This window comes from Toxorhynchites rutilus, chromosome 2 (assembly GCF_029784135.1).
Source record: "Toxorhynchites rutilus septentrionalis strain SRP chromosome 2, ASM2978413v1, whole genome shotgun sequence".
NCBI classification, from domain to species: Eukaryota; Metazoa; Arthropoda; class Insecta; order Diptera; family Culicidae; genus Toxorhynchites; species Toxorhynchites rutilus.
The window spans coordinates 205,222,862-205,237,236 of NC_073745.1; the positions used below are offsets into that span (position 1 = coordinate 205,222,862).

Below are 14,375 nucleotides of genomic sequence, written 5' to 3' on the forward strand. Positions count from 1 at the left end.
AAACATATATTCCGAGGAAAGTCTTTTGAGATAAATGGAGGTTTATTGGCTTTCTAGCAACTCTATAGAAGTCGTATTTATATCGAACAGTTGACTTTCGTGTAATGATTTTCTGAAATAAGATTAGTCGCAACTAAAATTGGTTATATGATAATTAAAACTAAAATTTTGTGTTGGTTTTTTGTATGCACAAAATCGCAGCGGCTCGAGTCAGAACCGACTCATTTTTCGGCTACCATTCGGCGTGGAATTGCTCTTAAAGGATGTATTAACAAATCCAGCACAGGCCTTGTACGTGTAATGTGACTTGTTCGAGCGAATGTGAATGTGCTTATGTTTTGGGGTTTATGCTACTCTCTAAATAAAAACAACGGAATTCAACACCAACAACAACCACAGAAAAAAACCAATTCTCGGCTGAATTCCGGTAACAAAAATCAAGACCCGGAAATAGGTTATTAACATCATTCATTCGTCATATTGTTTATTTTGTGTTCTTCCTCACATCCGTCAGCGAAACGCGACCACGCTGTCAATTGCAACAACAAAAAATCGCATTCCCCCGCCCAAGGTACCATTGCAAAGGTTAGGCATAAAAATCTCTCGAGAGTTGATTATTGGCACAGAGTTTTCCAAATTTGTTGTACCAGTTGTTCTGTAAGATATATAATTTAAAAGTATAATTTAAAAACGAAAAAGTATTTTGTTTTCCCCCGCATTTGGATATCGTATCCAGCTAGGATTGTATGATCGATCAGGGAAGAAAAAAAATCCATCGATAATACAAAACTCTGGAGCATTCCGTTGCGTGTTCCGATCTGTTTGTCCTATAGTTGTGTTTCATTCTTGCTCTTCCAGATCGAAAATAAATTCAAAATTTCGACGTCGAGAATTAATAATATTTATCGCAAAAATAAAAAAGGGTAAGTTGTCTTTTCATTCCAACTTCAAACAAACAAAACAAAACCAGGAAAAACTCCTTTGAGTCGTATCGCTTTGTATCTCTCTATTCTTCTCCTCTCCTCTGAACAGTCACGAACATTCATCAACATCAGCAGCATATATTTTTTTATATTTTTTTTTTCTTGGTGTTTTGACTAACAAAATTTGTTATTTTCACTAACCAAAGTGTAATGCTTAAAGCTCTAACAGAGACACACACACACGAAAATGCTTTCATTTGCTCACTTCACGATAAAATCCAAACCAAACGAACGAACGAACGAACGAACAAAGGAAGAAAGCTTGTTTCCACTGTGTTCCTCAAATAACGCCTAAATTTATGTCGCTTTGTTAACACCACACCGCCTTACGCTTCTCGTATGTTATCATAGAAAAACTTTTAAATAGGTCAACGAACAAACTTTTCCTGAATGATACCGTTCCGTCCCGAATTCCGAACTCATCATTTTTAAATTTTTGATTTTTGTTTGCTGTTTTAATGTTAAGTGCTAGAAAAGGTAAGAATCTACTTTAAATGGATGAACAAATGACCTTTTATGCGGAAATCTTTATTAAAATTAGTATTTGGGTAGTGTTCGGAATTTGAACCAAATTTCGACGCATGATTCAAATTCCAAACAGAAGATGTTTGAGCACACTATTTCCAGGCAAATACAGCAAGTTCACAAATTGCGGTACGAGGACAGTCCAATTATGGAGCAACCATATAAAAAAACCTAACATTATTTGTAAACAAAAATGTTTGTAAGCCTTGCAAAACGTAAGTGGCAGGCGCAAACCAACGAGAGTAAAATTTACAAACACGCATCAGTCATGGAGTCGCGGGGCGCAAACAAAATAAAGAAAAGAAGCGTGGTGTACAAGATACCACCGCATTGTTAGCGTAGGACTACGAAATTATAATTGGAGAAAACAAACATATTAAAGAATGAAACTCTTTACATAAACTTAAGCACTGAAAAGGGCCGATGATTGAATGCTTCAATTGAGTGAGGGACGCGAACGTTTCGTGAAGCAATAAAACACAAATTTGAGCAGATTTTCAAACACTGAACTTGCTGAATATCCAAATAGTTTTCAGTACCTTTTAGCAAAGTTACACTTCAAACACTCCAAAAACACTCAGAACAGTAACAAAAAAATCTGAACCGAATCTGAGGTGAGGTGTTGGCGTCGACAGCAATCGCTGATGAACAAATTTTCACCTTCAGTTTTCCACCACAGAACGAAACTCTCACCGCTGCCCTCTGTCGCCACTTTAACCCTGAAACAATCCTGGAATTCACTAAAATTAATTGATCAATTAGAAAAAGACACCAATAAGTTATTCACGATTTTCCAGTTATCCCGCTGGCGACCAAATACCAGCGACAGCGAGACTTTCCATATGGCCTTTCTTAATGCCGAGTGTTTAGTTTTGTCTTCCAAATTAGCCTTTGAGGCAGAGAAGAATCAACTGAGGAAGACTGAGAAATTCAAAACATCGTCGTCATTTATTACACCAATAATTCTGAACACGTTCCCAAATTCACAAAAGCGCTCTTCCAGCAAAACATTATAAAAATCAACTTGCTTTTGAATACTTGAGCTATTATTTTCGAATGTATTGAAATTTTCAAAATAATTCCGTATCGGAAAATTTCGGTGGGCCTGATAAGGACGCGTTTGCGTGGTATCGTAGAAGCAGTTGAAGATGGGTGATTCATCATTCATTCTTGTTCTTGCGGGAACAATACACGTGATTGTGTCCTTATTGCCATTGCACGTAACGCACTCAGTGTGCATCGTGAAAATTCTTCTCGTGATATTTGTTCCCCCACCATTAAACCAACAACTCGTTTATGTCGTTCTTTCATACACAATCAATATCCCCATAACGGTATGAAAACCGACGCGATAGGTCCTATTTAATATTACTTTTCTGCTTTGCTTCGGTCCGTCAGTGCGAGCCCTGCACTATGCTTACTTCGTGCATCTCCTGAGAATGCATTCTGAGGCGAAACATCTCGCACATCCGTTAAACACGGTACCAAAATAGAAACATGAGGATAGCCAGCGTGAGGACAAAATTTGTACCGCTTTCACGGCTATTCAGCAACATGAATAAACCGCTGACCAACTTCGATGGACTTTCAAGCATATTTATAGATTTTTGAGATCTCAATAGTTTTCTTCCAATGCAGTTTTTAAGCTATGGAATAAAGTTTTTGGGTCTATAAGTAACAAACATCACTCATACATTTTTTATCTTTCGAAAGTTATTGTCATACCACGTCTCTCAGCCGGCAAAGAGGTATCAATGCTCAAATCCTTGCTCCCAAACGCAACGCTTTCGTTTTCAAAATTTTGAGCTTAAACCCCAGTACAGATTAAAAAATGATGTGGTACAAAATTACAGAAACACTCTCCACCAAGCAAAATTGCATCACTGTGTGCGATATCTCTCTTGAATAATGATGATCATGGTTTGAATTATAGAGGCTTCAGAGGTCCCATGACAACTGAATTTGAAATTTAAAAATGAAACTTAAACTCTACAAAAATTTCTAGCTATTTAGATGAGTTAATTGAATAGAAGGCGCCGGGAGTTACTTCGATGTTTTGTGAAAGCCAATCGCTATCGATACGGCTATGTACAATTGAAGCTAGTCACTCATACATAAGACGCATACCAAAGGTTAGTGTATGATTGTTGCTGAACAATCATAACGTAGAAAATGGGTCAAAATAACATTGAACTGCGCGCAACGCAGCGGGTTGAAATCCGAACTTTAGTATTTCACACTTGCGCTTCGAGCGATGTGGAAACATGTGTAAGCAATAGAATGTGAATTAAGCAATGTAATGAATTTATATGGGGTAAATGTACTTGAGTGGCTTAACGAATAGTCAAAAGTGTCCGGTTGCGAAGATAAAGCGTTTTCGAGAATGGGATACTTGTCTTTTTTCTTTTCGGGATTTGAGTCAGTGACAAAAATGGTGGAATTTGACAAATGTAATTGAACATATTTTTAGTTTTTTACATTGAATATGTATTTTTTTTTGTAAATTTATTTTATTGTAGTCAAATGAATAAAAGGCTCTATTGTATCCATATTCAATTTAATTTCGCCAAACCGTACCATTTTGAGTAAAGAGACATTGTTTAATGGCCATAGCAAAGCTTAAGTGTTCGGAATTTGAGACAAAACGGTAGAAGTATCAGCAAACACATATTATTAAATGATTTGTTCTTTTGTCCACAGGATTACAGCGAGAATTGATGACGACATGATCAGACATTACTGTAATGAAGACATCTTCATTCTGGAAGTCCGGCAGTACGAGGAGGATCTGTACGACATCACGCTCACGGAGCTACCGACGCATTGATGCCGGACCGCTGGACCGATTATTTCTCGTTAGATAAAACTTTGTTTGTTTTTAGGAGCTTGCTTACTAATATTAGATATTATAACAGTTAGAAAACGTAAACATTTGCTCGACAGTGCCTTAAGAGAGACATTAAAAAACGTTAAACTGTATAAAGTTAAGCAGAACACGTTGTTGGTATAGCGAAAATCACTCACAGCTGAGATGAACAGATGAATAGCATGAATGTTTAAGATATTACAAGCTTCAGTGCGTACACATGCAAACTGATTAGAGTTATTTATTTATTTGTAGACGAAAAAGACGACGCAACGCCCAAAATCAAGAGTAAGATTTGTAAAACGTACATTTGCTCCTCTTAGCAGAGATTCCGTCGATAGAAAACTAGATATATCTCGAGGAACGACCATTCCTCAAAGCATCACTTAAAAGCATTTATTGAACCTAGATTTATCGCTTCAATGATCAAACAAGCAGCTCTGTACATTTCAAGATCTCAAAACAATTTAATTTGGTTGGGCGCCCCCGTGGAAATTCGTAGTAATTGCAACAAGTCCATACATAATTTTGCTCAACTATTGGCACAATTTGCAAAGTGTTTCATTTGAGGCGAAACCATTGATGGAATACAGGTGAATCACGTGCCCCGAGAGTAGATTCCAAGCCATACTATTCTTTCACTAGGAGATAGATAGCTTCTCGCACAATCAGTTTACTTTTTACTTTTGATTCTGAATCATCTCTGAACGAATGAACGTACTTTTTTTTTTTGATCGAGACGAAAGCGCAAACAAGAACTTTTTGTACAACAAAATAGTTTTAATAGCTGTTAGCGATCATTCAACGGTTGCAATATTAACAATAACGACACGAAACGTAACAATAGTGTAAGATCGTAAATTTTAACACCTAGAACCGTAAGTTTGAAACTCATTTTACATTCCATGACAACACATTTAATCTCCACTGGAACAGCAGCACTGTTCTCTCACTCATTCCCTTTTTACGTGTACTTTTTTATTGAAGCATTCAAAGAAAGCGTTTTAAATTCTAGAACAAGCATGCTAATTTTAAGAGATAATCCCCTTTGATGAAACTGCCATACTTGAGAATACAAATAGTGCGTAAGGAGATACTAATTGATAAAACTTAGAGAAAGAAAGAAAGAAGAAAAAAAAAAAGCATTGCAAACATCACTAATTGTTAAGTACCTGAGAGATTTAAAGTGAAACAAAAGCGGACGAAGAGTGTATTTTTTAAAGCTAATCCAAGCGCAAGGCTAAATTAATCTACAAATAGCAACGAGAGCAGCAAGCGAGATATTCTAATGTGATACAAATAATGCTATACAAAATTGTCTGTTGTTGAATCTGTATCGGCCACTACTGTACGCGGATCCCCCAATCGTTATTTAAATTCTTGCCACAGTCAAAGGGTATCCATTCCATTTGCCATATTTTCCTTTTTACCCTCCCCTAAGTGGCCAAAAAAAACGAAAGCGCTCATTAGCTAGCGTTTGTTTATAGTTTATGACTCGATATGAATCGCGTGAGGTGGTCTGAAGGACGAACTGTTTGATTTGAATGTAGTATTAATATTTTAGAACGTTGCTCGCGCAAAGTAGAATCAGCGCCAACGCATCTTGGAGATAACTGCAATATTAATTTTACTTATAAAACTTTAGCATCATCTAAGCAGCAAAACTATTGAACAAACAGATTAGCCCTACCCTGAAAAAGTAACAAGCAACAAGCAGGCAAACATTTCATTTCATGTAAATAGTTCTTCCTTAAGTAGCGAACTTTAATGATTTCTTTTGGTGGCGGATGACGATCGGCTTTTATAGATTCTTCAATAAATATTTCGTTTCCATAGATGTTAATGCTATTCTCAGTAATATATATGTGTAGCTGCAGTACAGTTAATACAGAAATTCTGTAGTAGAAACAAGTTTTGCCATTACAGACGTCGAAAGAATATTAATGTTTATGTTCGAAGAAACACAAAAATGTGACTAACAAATAGGCTAAGCATAACGAAACACACAGTAGTATAGTTACAAGATTTTAATATAGTAAAAAGAGCGTTTCTTATTATGAAAGTGAATTTCGAAATTTTCTATTGTTATATTTTATAAAAATTAAATAAAACATGATTTTTACTAAAAAAAAAACAAAGGTGTTTCATATGTAAAATGTCAATAAAATATTTGAATAGTCCTATCTCTTCGTAAAGGATTTTATTTTTTTAACCAACTGGTTGTATTGTGTGTGAAACTTGTTTCGTTCCGTTACCACAAGATATCTCAAGGTGCTATAAATAGTCGACAGCGACAGCTGATTTTGAATCGTGAAATGACGACATCTGTCAATCAAAAATTATTTACCAGTCTTTGGGTTTTGCACAACAAGTTAAATTTTTACTGCTTTGAAAATGTCACGTTTCGTTGTAAACAAGTACCATTACGGAAAGTTTTTATTTACTTTTTCCATTGAAGGAAATTGCAACTTAAGCGCATCGGATGTTTGTGGAAATTTATGGTGACTCTGCACCATCGGTTAGATTTTATATGGAATGGTTCGCACGAACTAAAAGTGGTAATTTTATTATTGAAGATCATAAGCTTCCGGGTCAATCGAATAAATTTGAAGAATTAGAGAACATTACTCGATCAAGATTCGTGTCAAATGCAAACAGTGCTTGCAGAATCATTAGCATGTCCGAAAAGTTGCTTGAATTCTTTTTGCATCGAATCACTACCGGTGACTTCTTCTTCTTCTTTGTTTTTAACAGGCTTTAAACTTTGCAGTTCATTCGCCTCTAGCAACCGGGGACGACAAATGGATTCATTGCGACAATTCAAAATGCAAAATATCATATGTAAAGCCCGGCTAACCAGGAACATCAACGCCGATTCACTAGAAGCTGCAAAATCCTGGTCGAACAAACAATGGAAACTTCTGCAGGTAACCGATTTTCAAATTAGAAAAGTTGATGGATCTGGGCCTAGGGGCACGGACGGGTTCTTGACATAGGACTGTGATTGTGTGTAGTAATTGCGCTTGAATTGAGTTTTTTCATTGTTCAAAATCTGTATTTTTTGACGTAGGATTACGTCTTTCGGGAACATATTGGGGTACAAATTGAAAAATGAAAATCGATCGCATCGTGAAAAATGTCCAATTTCAAACGCTTGTTACTCATTCATTTCATGATGGATTGATGAGATTTTTGCATCAAACGATTACGGCACTCCATAACAATTTTTCACATTGGATAAAATAGTATATATCATATAACTAACTATCGAACAATTGAAAAAATTCAACCCCTACCCAAACAGAGATACCCAGTCCTGATTGGTCGAAATTGACGTCATTTCTTTTTCGCGCCCGATTCTTTCTCTCACCGGCAAGCTGCATGGCAATCGAGTAGGAGGTGCCTACTTCACACATACCAAATGATATAAAAGGAAGGAGCATTCGTGGATCTCATTCATTCTTACAACGGACGTGGAACGGGCAACAACAAGTGGAGAGCAGCAGCAGTGAAAGCAGCTAATATATAGGCGAGCATAGAAGTTCAGCGGTCTAAATGCGAGCTGTGTCTCACATCGAGCTTCTATGGCAGCATAAGCAGCGACAAAGAGTAGCAACGGTTGTTGAAACCGGTCTACTACTAGTGGCAGCAGCAAGCATCACGAGCGGATCGTTTCAGGCACGCTCTCTCTGTCAGAAATGTGAGAACGTTTCTTGGCATCGTGAAAGTGCAGTATCGAATCTGAGGCCAACAATTGAGCTGTGTCTCACATAAGTGGCAGTAGCAGCAGCAGCGGTGGTAAACATCAAGGCTGAACCTCAACAATCGAGCTGTGTCTCGCATCGGTCCACTACTGTTGGCAACAACAAACATCATGAGTAGAGAGTTTCAGGCATGCTCTCTTTCTCTACTGCTGCTGCTGCTACTCAGTCAGATTTCTCATTCTTGTTGGACGCTCAGATCGATAAACATATGTGTTTCTAGTGTGCATTGCTGGTACTCCTGTTCACATCAACCAATACAATTGGATGCGGTTATGGAGGTAAAGGAGACAAAGGATCCGGTTGAGGAAGAGTGTATCGCAAGGTTCCACATGACAACATCCAGTGTATCAAACCCGCTATCCGTTGTTTAGCTCACCGTGATGGTGTTAACGAAATCCTTGCAAACCGCCGCACAGAAGCTGAAGATGCCAAAGCCAAGGAAAGCAGCAGCGACTCCGAAAAAACTACCGATGCCAAAAAGTTTCAGCAGATTCCGTACAACCCATTTAACCATTCCAGTCCTTTTCAGGACTTTCGATATTGCTTTGAAATGAAAGAGTTTAATTTATTGTTTTCCACTTATCATAAAAATGATATAAAACTACGATCAAAAATACTGTTTACTTTTATATTTTCTTTGATCATGTGCAACTAACAGGAAACTTATCACGTCAGAAACATACTTTCCATCAACCAACCTGACTGGATGCGGTAAGGGAGGCGAATGACATATGTATGCATATATATATAGCGAAACGGCTCCGGTCATGCCTCAAGGAATTTTCTAAAATAATATTTTGCCGATGCCTTTGCGCGAACTACACGGGCGAGTAGCACCATAATAGCAAATCAAATGTCGAAGTTCGTGATATGAGTGCGTTCATCGCTATTCGGTTCGGCGTCGGTTTAACCCTTTCATTACGGCAGTGTGCTCCGCCGAAGTGCTACCCCTGTACGGAGCACTGCGCCGAAAAGTATGCACATCGCGCTGGTGTGATCGAAGAGCAGTATGAATTTCATGTCGTTTAAAGACGACGCTCGTACATACAGCTCGTCGCGCGGATGTCGTCTATAGACGACGCTCGTAACGGAAGGGTTAACCATCAAAAACTACGCTTGGCAACTTTGACATCTGGCAATTTTCATATAAGATGTTTCCCCCGCATGTTGAAAGTGGTTTTTCATGTACATAAAAGCGCAGCGTAGTATGTCAACTGCTTCCCGGTTAGAAAATAAATGAGCGACCCGCCAAATTTCAAACGCTTATTGCTCATTCATTTCATGATGGATTGATGAGATGTTTGCATCATACGTTGTCGACACTCCATAATAATTTTTCACATTGAATAAAATAATATATATCATGTAACTAACAATCGAACAATTAAAAAATCTCAACCACTATCCAAACAGAAGATACCTAGGCCTGATTGATCGAAATTGACGTCATTTCTTTTTCGCGCCCGATTCGTTCGTTCACCGGCAAGCTGCATGACAATCGAGTAGGAGGCGCCTACTTCACACATACCAAATGATATAAAAGGATGGAGCGCTCGTGGATTTTATTCTTTTTTACAACGGACGTGGAACGGACAACAGTGGAGAGCAGCAGCAGTGGACGCGGCTAATATATAGACGAGCATCGAAGCTGTGTGGTCAATAGGCTAGCTGTGCCTCACATCAAGCTTCTATGGCAGTATAAGCAGCGTCAAACTACTACTACTACTACTAGTGGCAGCAGCAAGCATCGCGAGCGGAGCATTTCGGGCACGCTCTCAGAAGTGCGAGCACACGCTTCTTGGAATCGTGAAAGTGCAGCAGTGAACTTCAAGACATCGAAGCATCGAATCTGAGCGGCCAACAATTGAGCTGTGTCTCATATCCAACTTAAGTGGCAGTAGCAGCAGCAGCGGCGGTAAACATCGAGGCCTAACATCAACAATCGAGCTGTGTCCCGCATCGGTCCAGTACTGATGGCAACAGCAAACATCATGAGCAGAAAGTTTCAGGCATGTTCTCTCTTTCTGCTGATGCTGCTGCTCAGTCAGATTTCTCATTTTGTTCGACACTCAGATCGGTAAACATATATGTTTTTAGTGTTTTAAGTGTGGTCACATCAGATCAACATCAACCAACATGACCTCATGCGGCAAGGAAGGCAAAGGAGGATCGAAGCGTATCGCAAGGTTCTACATGACAATATCCAGTGTATCAAACTCGCTATTCGCCGTTTAGCTCGACGTGATGGTGTCAACGAAAACCACCAAAATAAAAACAGAAATAAGCAGCAGCGGCTCCGAAAAAGCTACCGCTGCCAAAAACAAAAAATACCCAACAACCAAACCAAACGGCCCTTTTCAGGGCCATCAGATCATTATCAAAGAGTTTAACAATATATTTTTTCAAACATCCAAAATCAACATGCGACAGATAGCCTAACGTAATCCTACGTCAACTATGCGGTCGTGTCTCGGACACAACCTTCTGTGACTTTTTTTCTCTTTCGATACATCAAATGGAAGCCTTGAAAAAACCGTTTCCTGTATGAACTTGTATCCTTACACGGGTTAGATGAGATAACATGGTAGAATCCGGAACCACCTTCTGTTCAAAAATGCACACAAAAATTTGATTAAAGCCATTACATTCCTTTTCTTCTGTTTATTCAATTATGCAGAGGAAGATAAGGAGTCGTCATTTATCATTTTAAACACAAGTCTAAATAGTTAAGATCTACATGAATATAAGACTAAGTCAAATGAATCTATGACTACAGAAATATATTATAGATAAAAATAGAATTTCTCCTTCGTTGCCACGTTGTCCGGAACATTGTTTGTAAGGGGATTGTAATAACCTTATAGCCAATGATTCAAACTCGTAATCGTACCCCACCATGCAGATCCCATTTTTCTTCTTTTGAGAGTCGAAATTAAGATTTCGGAACATTCTATTTAGATAAAGTCTAGTGTCATATGAGCAGTGCCACAAATTATCAAAATGTATTCACGAATGAAAGAATAAGCTTTTTCCCAGTGTCGCATGAGTTCTCTTCTGTTGAAACTCAACACCATATCTGTCATAATGGGTATAACACATGAATCGAGACGCGTGACCTTTGTCTGGTATTTTGAACGTAAACAGCATGAACGAATTTCGGGAAGCCTGCACTCAGGCACTTTCATTACTGTCAATAATTTCATGTGATTATCACGAAAGTTGATCTTCATCGCTTGGATAGGAAGTTGGTGTCTTCATAAAAATTATAGCTCTTATCAAAACAAACAATTTTGCTGAAAAAATCAACTTTCTATCTATTCAGGTAAAAAAGTTATGGGACATTTTTGGTGAAAAGCACCAAAAAATCATATTTTTGTTCTTTCCTTTTGATTTTTTACAATTTTACAATGTTTAGAGAACTTTTTTGTCTAGTCAAAACACACATTTTTGACGCACGTTGTTTTTTTCTATCTCTTATATATTTGGAGATATTGGAGTTTTTATGTTAAAATTGACCTATTTTTGAACTAGGATATTTCATAAAGGGGCAGATTGGGGCAGACCAAACAAATTAAAGTACAAGCAAAACGCTGCAAAACCACACTTCAAGTGTCTGTATTCACCTGTATCCTCAAAAGTTACACTTAATTTGAAAGAAGGCCTCCATCTACGTTATCCTGTTAAAAAATATGTTATTACTATTACAGTGCACTGTAATAGTAATAACATAACATAACATAACATAATAATAACGTAATAATAGAATATTCTTAACAAATATCTACAGGAAAAATGAATTATCAACAAGTGTTTATGCTTTGGAAAAATGGCAATGGTGATAAAAATGTTAACTGATAGAAGAAGTGTCCAAACATTTTGGAATAGATACGACATTGACATCTGATATTGTACCGGAAATTGAAAAATATTTATCCAATACTTGCAAATATTTTAGCCGACTTTGGAAGAAACATAACCGAACATTAGAAAAAGTTCTCGAAAAAAATGCAGTTTATTTCAACATGTTCTAGTTCGGATTCCGACTCTGATGATTGTGAAAACGAATAAAGCAAAAACAGGTTAACGCAGAATAAATTCCTTTTTCCTTTCCATTCACATCGTTTCCCCTTTTAACCCCGAGAAGACTGCGGGTAAACAGTATCCTGAACTAAAAAAAAATGGTTAAGGGTAGGTTGAAACTTTTTCTTAAGAAAAAATTAAAATAATGTGTAAAGTGACGAGTTTTCATCCTAATAAAAGCAATTAAAAAGATCATTATATGTTTTATTTAATATTTAAAGAAATCTGCCTTAGCTTCGCTCATGTAATCTAGAATACTGAAGTCATTGTCTAAATGATATTTTTTCGAAAAATATTATATAGATGTATACAAAACAACTATATTCAATATAACATATTTTTTTAACAGGATAACGTAGATGGAAACCTTCCTTTAAATTAAGTGTAACTTTTGAGGATACAGGTGGATACAGACACTTGAAGTGTGGTTTTGCAGCATTTTGCTTGTACTTTAATTTGTTTGGTCTGCCCCAATCTGCCCCTTTATGAAATATCCTAGTTCAAAAATAGGTCAATTTTAACATAAAAACTCCAATATCTCCAAATATATAAGAGATAGAAAAAAACAACGTGCGTCAAAAATGTGTGTTTTGACTAGGCAAAAAAGTTCTCTAAACATTGTAAAATTGTAAAAAATCAAAAGGAAAGGACGAAAATATGATTTTTTGGTGCTTTTCACCAAAAATGTCCCATAACTTTTTTACCTGAATAGATAGAAAGTTGATGTTTTCAGCAAAATTGTTTGTTTTGATAAGAGCTATAATTTTTATGAAGACACCAACTTCCTATCTCTTAAGCTGAAAAAAATGGATTTTGGATCTCACTTTTAGGGGGATTCATTTCAAAATGGCAGCCCTCAAAAGGTGGCCCTCGTTGTACTTTAAAACTTCTCCGAAGACATCATATACGTAAAATTAACCGTTTTTGGAGAAATCCCTCACGATCACGTTTTTGCACTTTTGGACCACTGTGCGACGCGAGTATAGGAGTAACTTTTTTGGACAAATGCTTTTTTCCATATTCTAGAATAAAGGGTGTGTCACATCAAATTGCATCACGGAAAAAACGCTGTAGAAATTCGCCCAATAGACCGATCCTTTTGAAAATTTTAGACAGTAAAATAAAAACTGTTAAACAACTTTTGGCATTTTCTTTTTATTCATACTTCGAGCCCAAGCCCGTATGCTCGCACCTTCCTCTTTACCCCGTCCATAAGGTTCTGTACAACGTCAGGTTGTAGTTTTTTTATTAACAGAAATCCATTTTCTCTTGAAGTCCGCCTCCGATTTGACAACTTTTGGGTTCTTCCGGAGGCAATATTTCTCTATTGGGCGAAGCTCCGGCGCGTTGGGCGGGTTCATTTCCTTTGGCACGAAGGTGACCCCGTTGGCTTCGTACCACTCCAACACGTCCTTTGTATAGTGGCACGAAGCGAGATCCGGCCAGAAGATGGTCGGGCCCTCGTGCTGCTTCAATAGTGGTAGTAAATTGTTAAATGAAATGTATGAATTAATGTTAGTGGCGTGGAATATTTATTGCATATAATGCATAAGATCTTACCGGACTATTCTTATTTGATTTCAGTCCCTTTTGTAACTGGATTGAACGGATCCATATATTAACTATTCGTCGTTAGATTCATACGTTCAAAGGAATAATATAAATGTTTGACTTTCGTATAGTTATTCGCTAAATATAATGGTCATACATATACACACTTGTAAAAGAAATTCACTTGTGGAATAATTGTAAACAGTAAACTATAAACTAATCGGTGGCTTGTGCTAATTTTTAACAGTTACAGTTTCAAGGATATTTTTTTATAATGGACAATATCGACAAGAAAACAAGGAAAAGAAAAGGAAGTTCCTATTAATCCTTTTATATCATCTTTTCATGCCCCATCTAAAATAGGCATTAATTCTTAGTTTACCAAGAATACAGAGATAAAGAATATTAGAAATATGCAAACTTTATATTCCAGAACCTTTATCATCTGGTAATTATCTAGAAGGTCGTTATAGATTCTTCTCTTTGATAAAAGACCCGAAAAATACGCAACAATACAATACTGCATGAAATGTAAAAAAGTCACAGAAGGTTGTGTCCGAGACACGACCGCATAGTTGACGTAGGATTACGTTAGGCTATCTGTCG

General features: G+C 37.2%; 1 protein-coding gene across 4 annotated transcripts in view; it reads left to right on the forward strand.

Moving 5' to 3' along the window:
* LOC129764411 (protein grainyhead) overlaps positions 1 to 6,463 on the forward strand; it is a 566,241-nt gene extending 559,778 nt beyond the window's left edge. The window contains exons 15-16 of one of the 4 annotated variants that reach the window (XM_055763463.1): positions 859 to 923; positions 4,209 to 6,463. In XM_055763463.1, the coding sequence (XP_055619438.1) occupies positions 859 to 923; positions 4,209 to 4,335 (192 nt within the window). In that variant the 3' untranslated portion in view covers positions 4,336 to 6,463. The remainder of the gene's footprint in view (positions 1 to 858; positions 924 to 4,208) is intronic. The other 3 variants (XM_055763465.1, XM_055763464.1, XM_055763466.1) reach the window with 3 other exon arrangements.
* Positions 6,464 to 14,375: the final 7,912 nt, after the last annotated feature.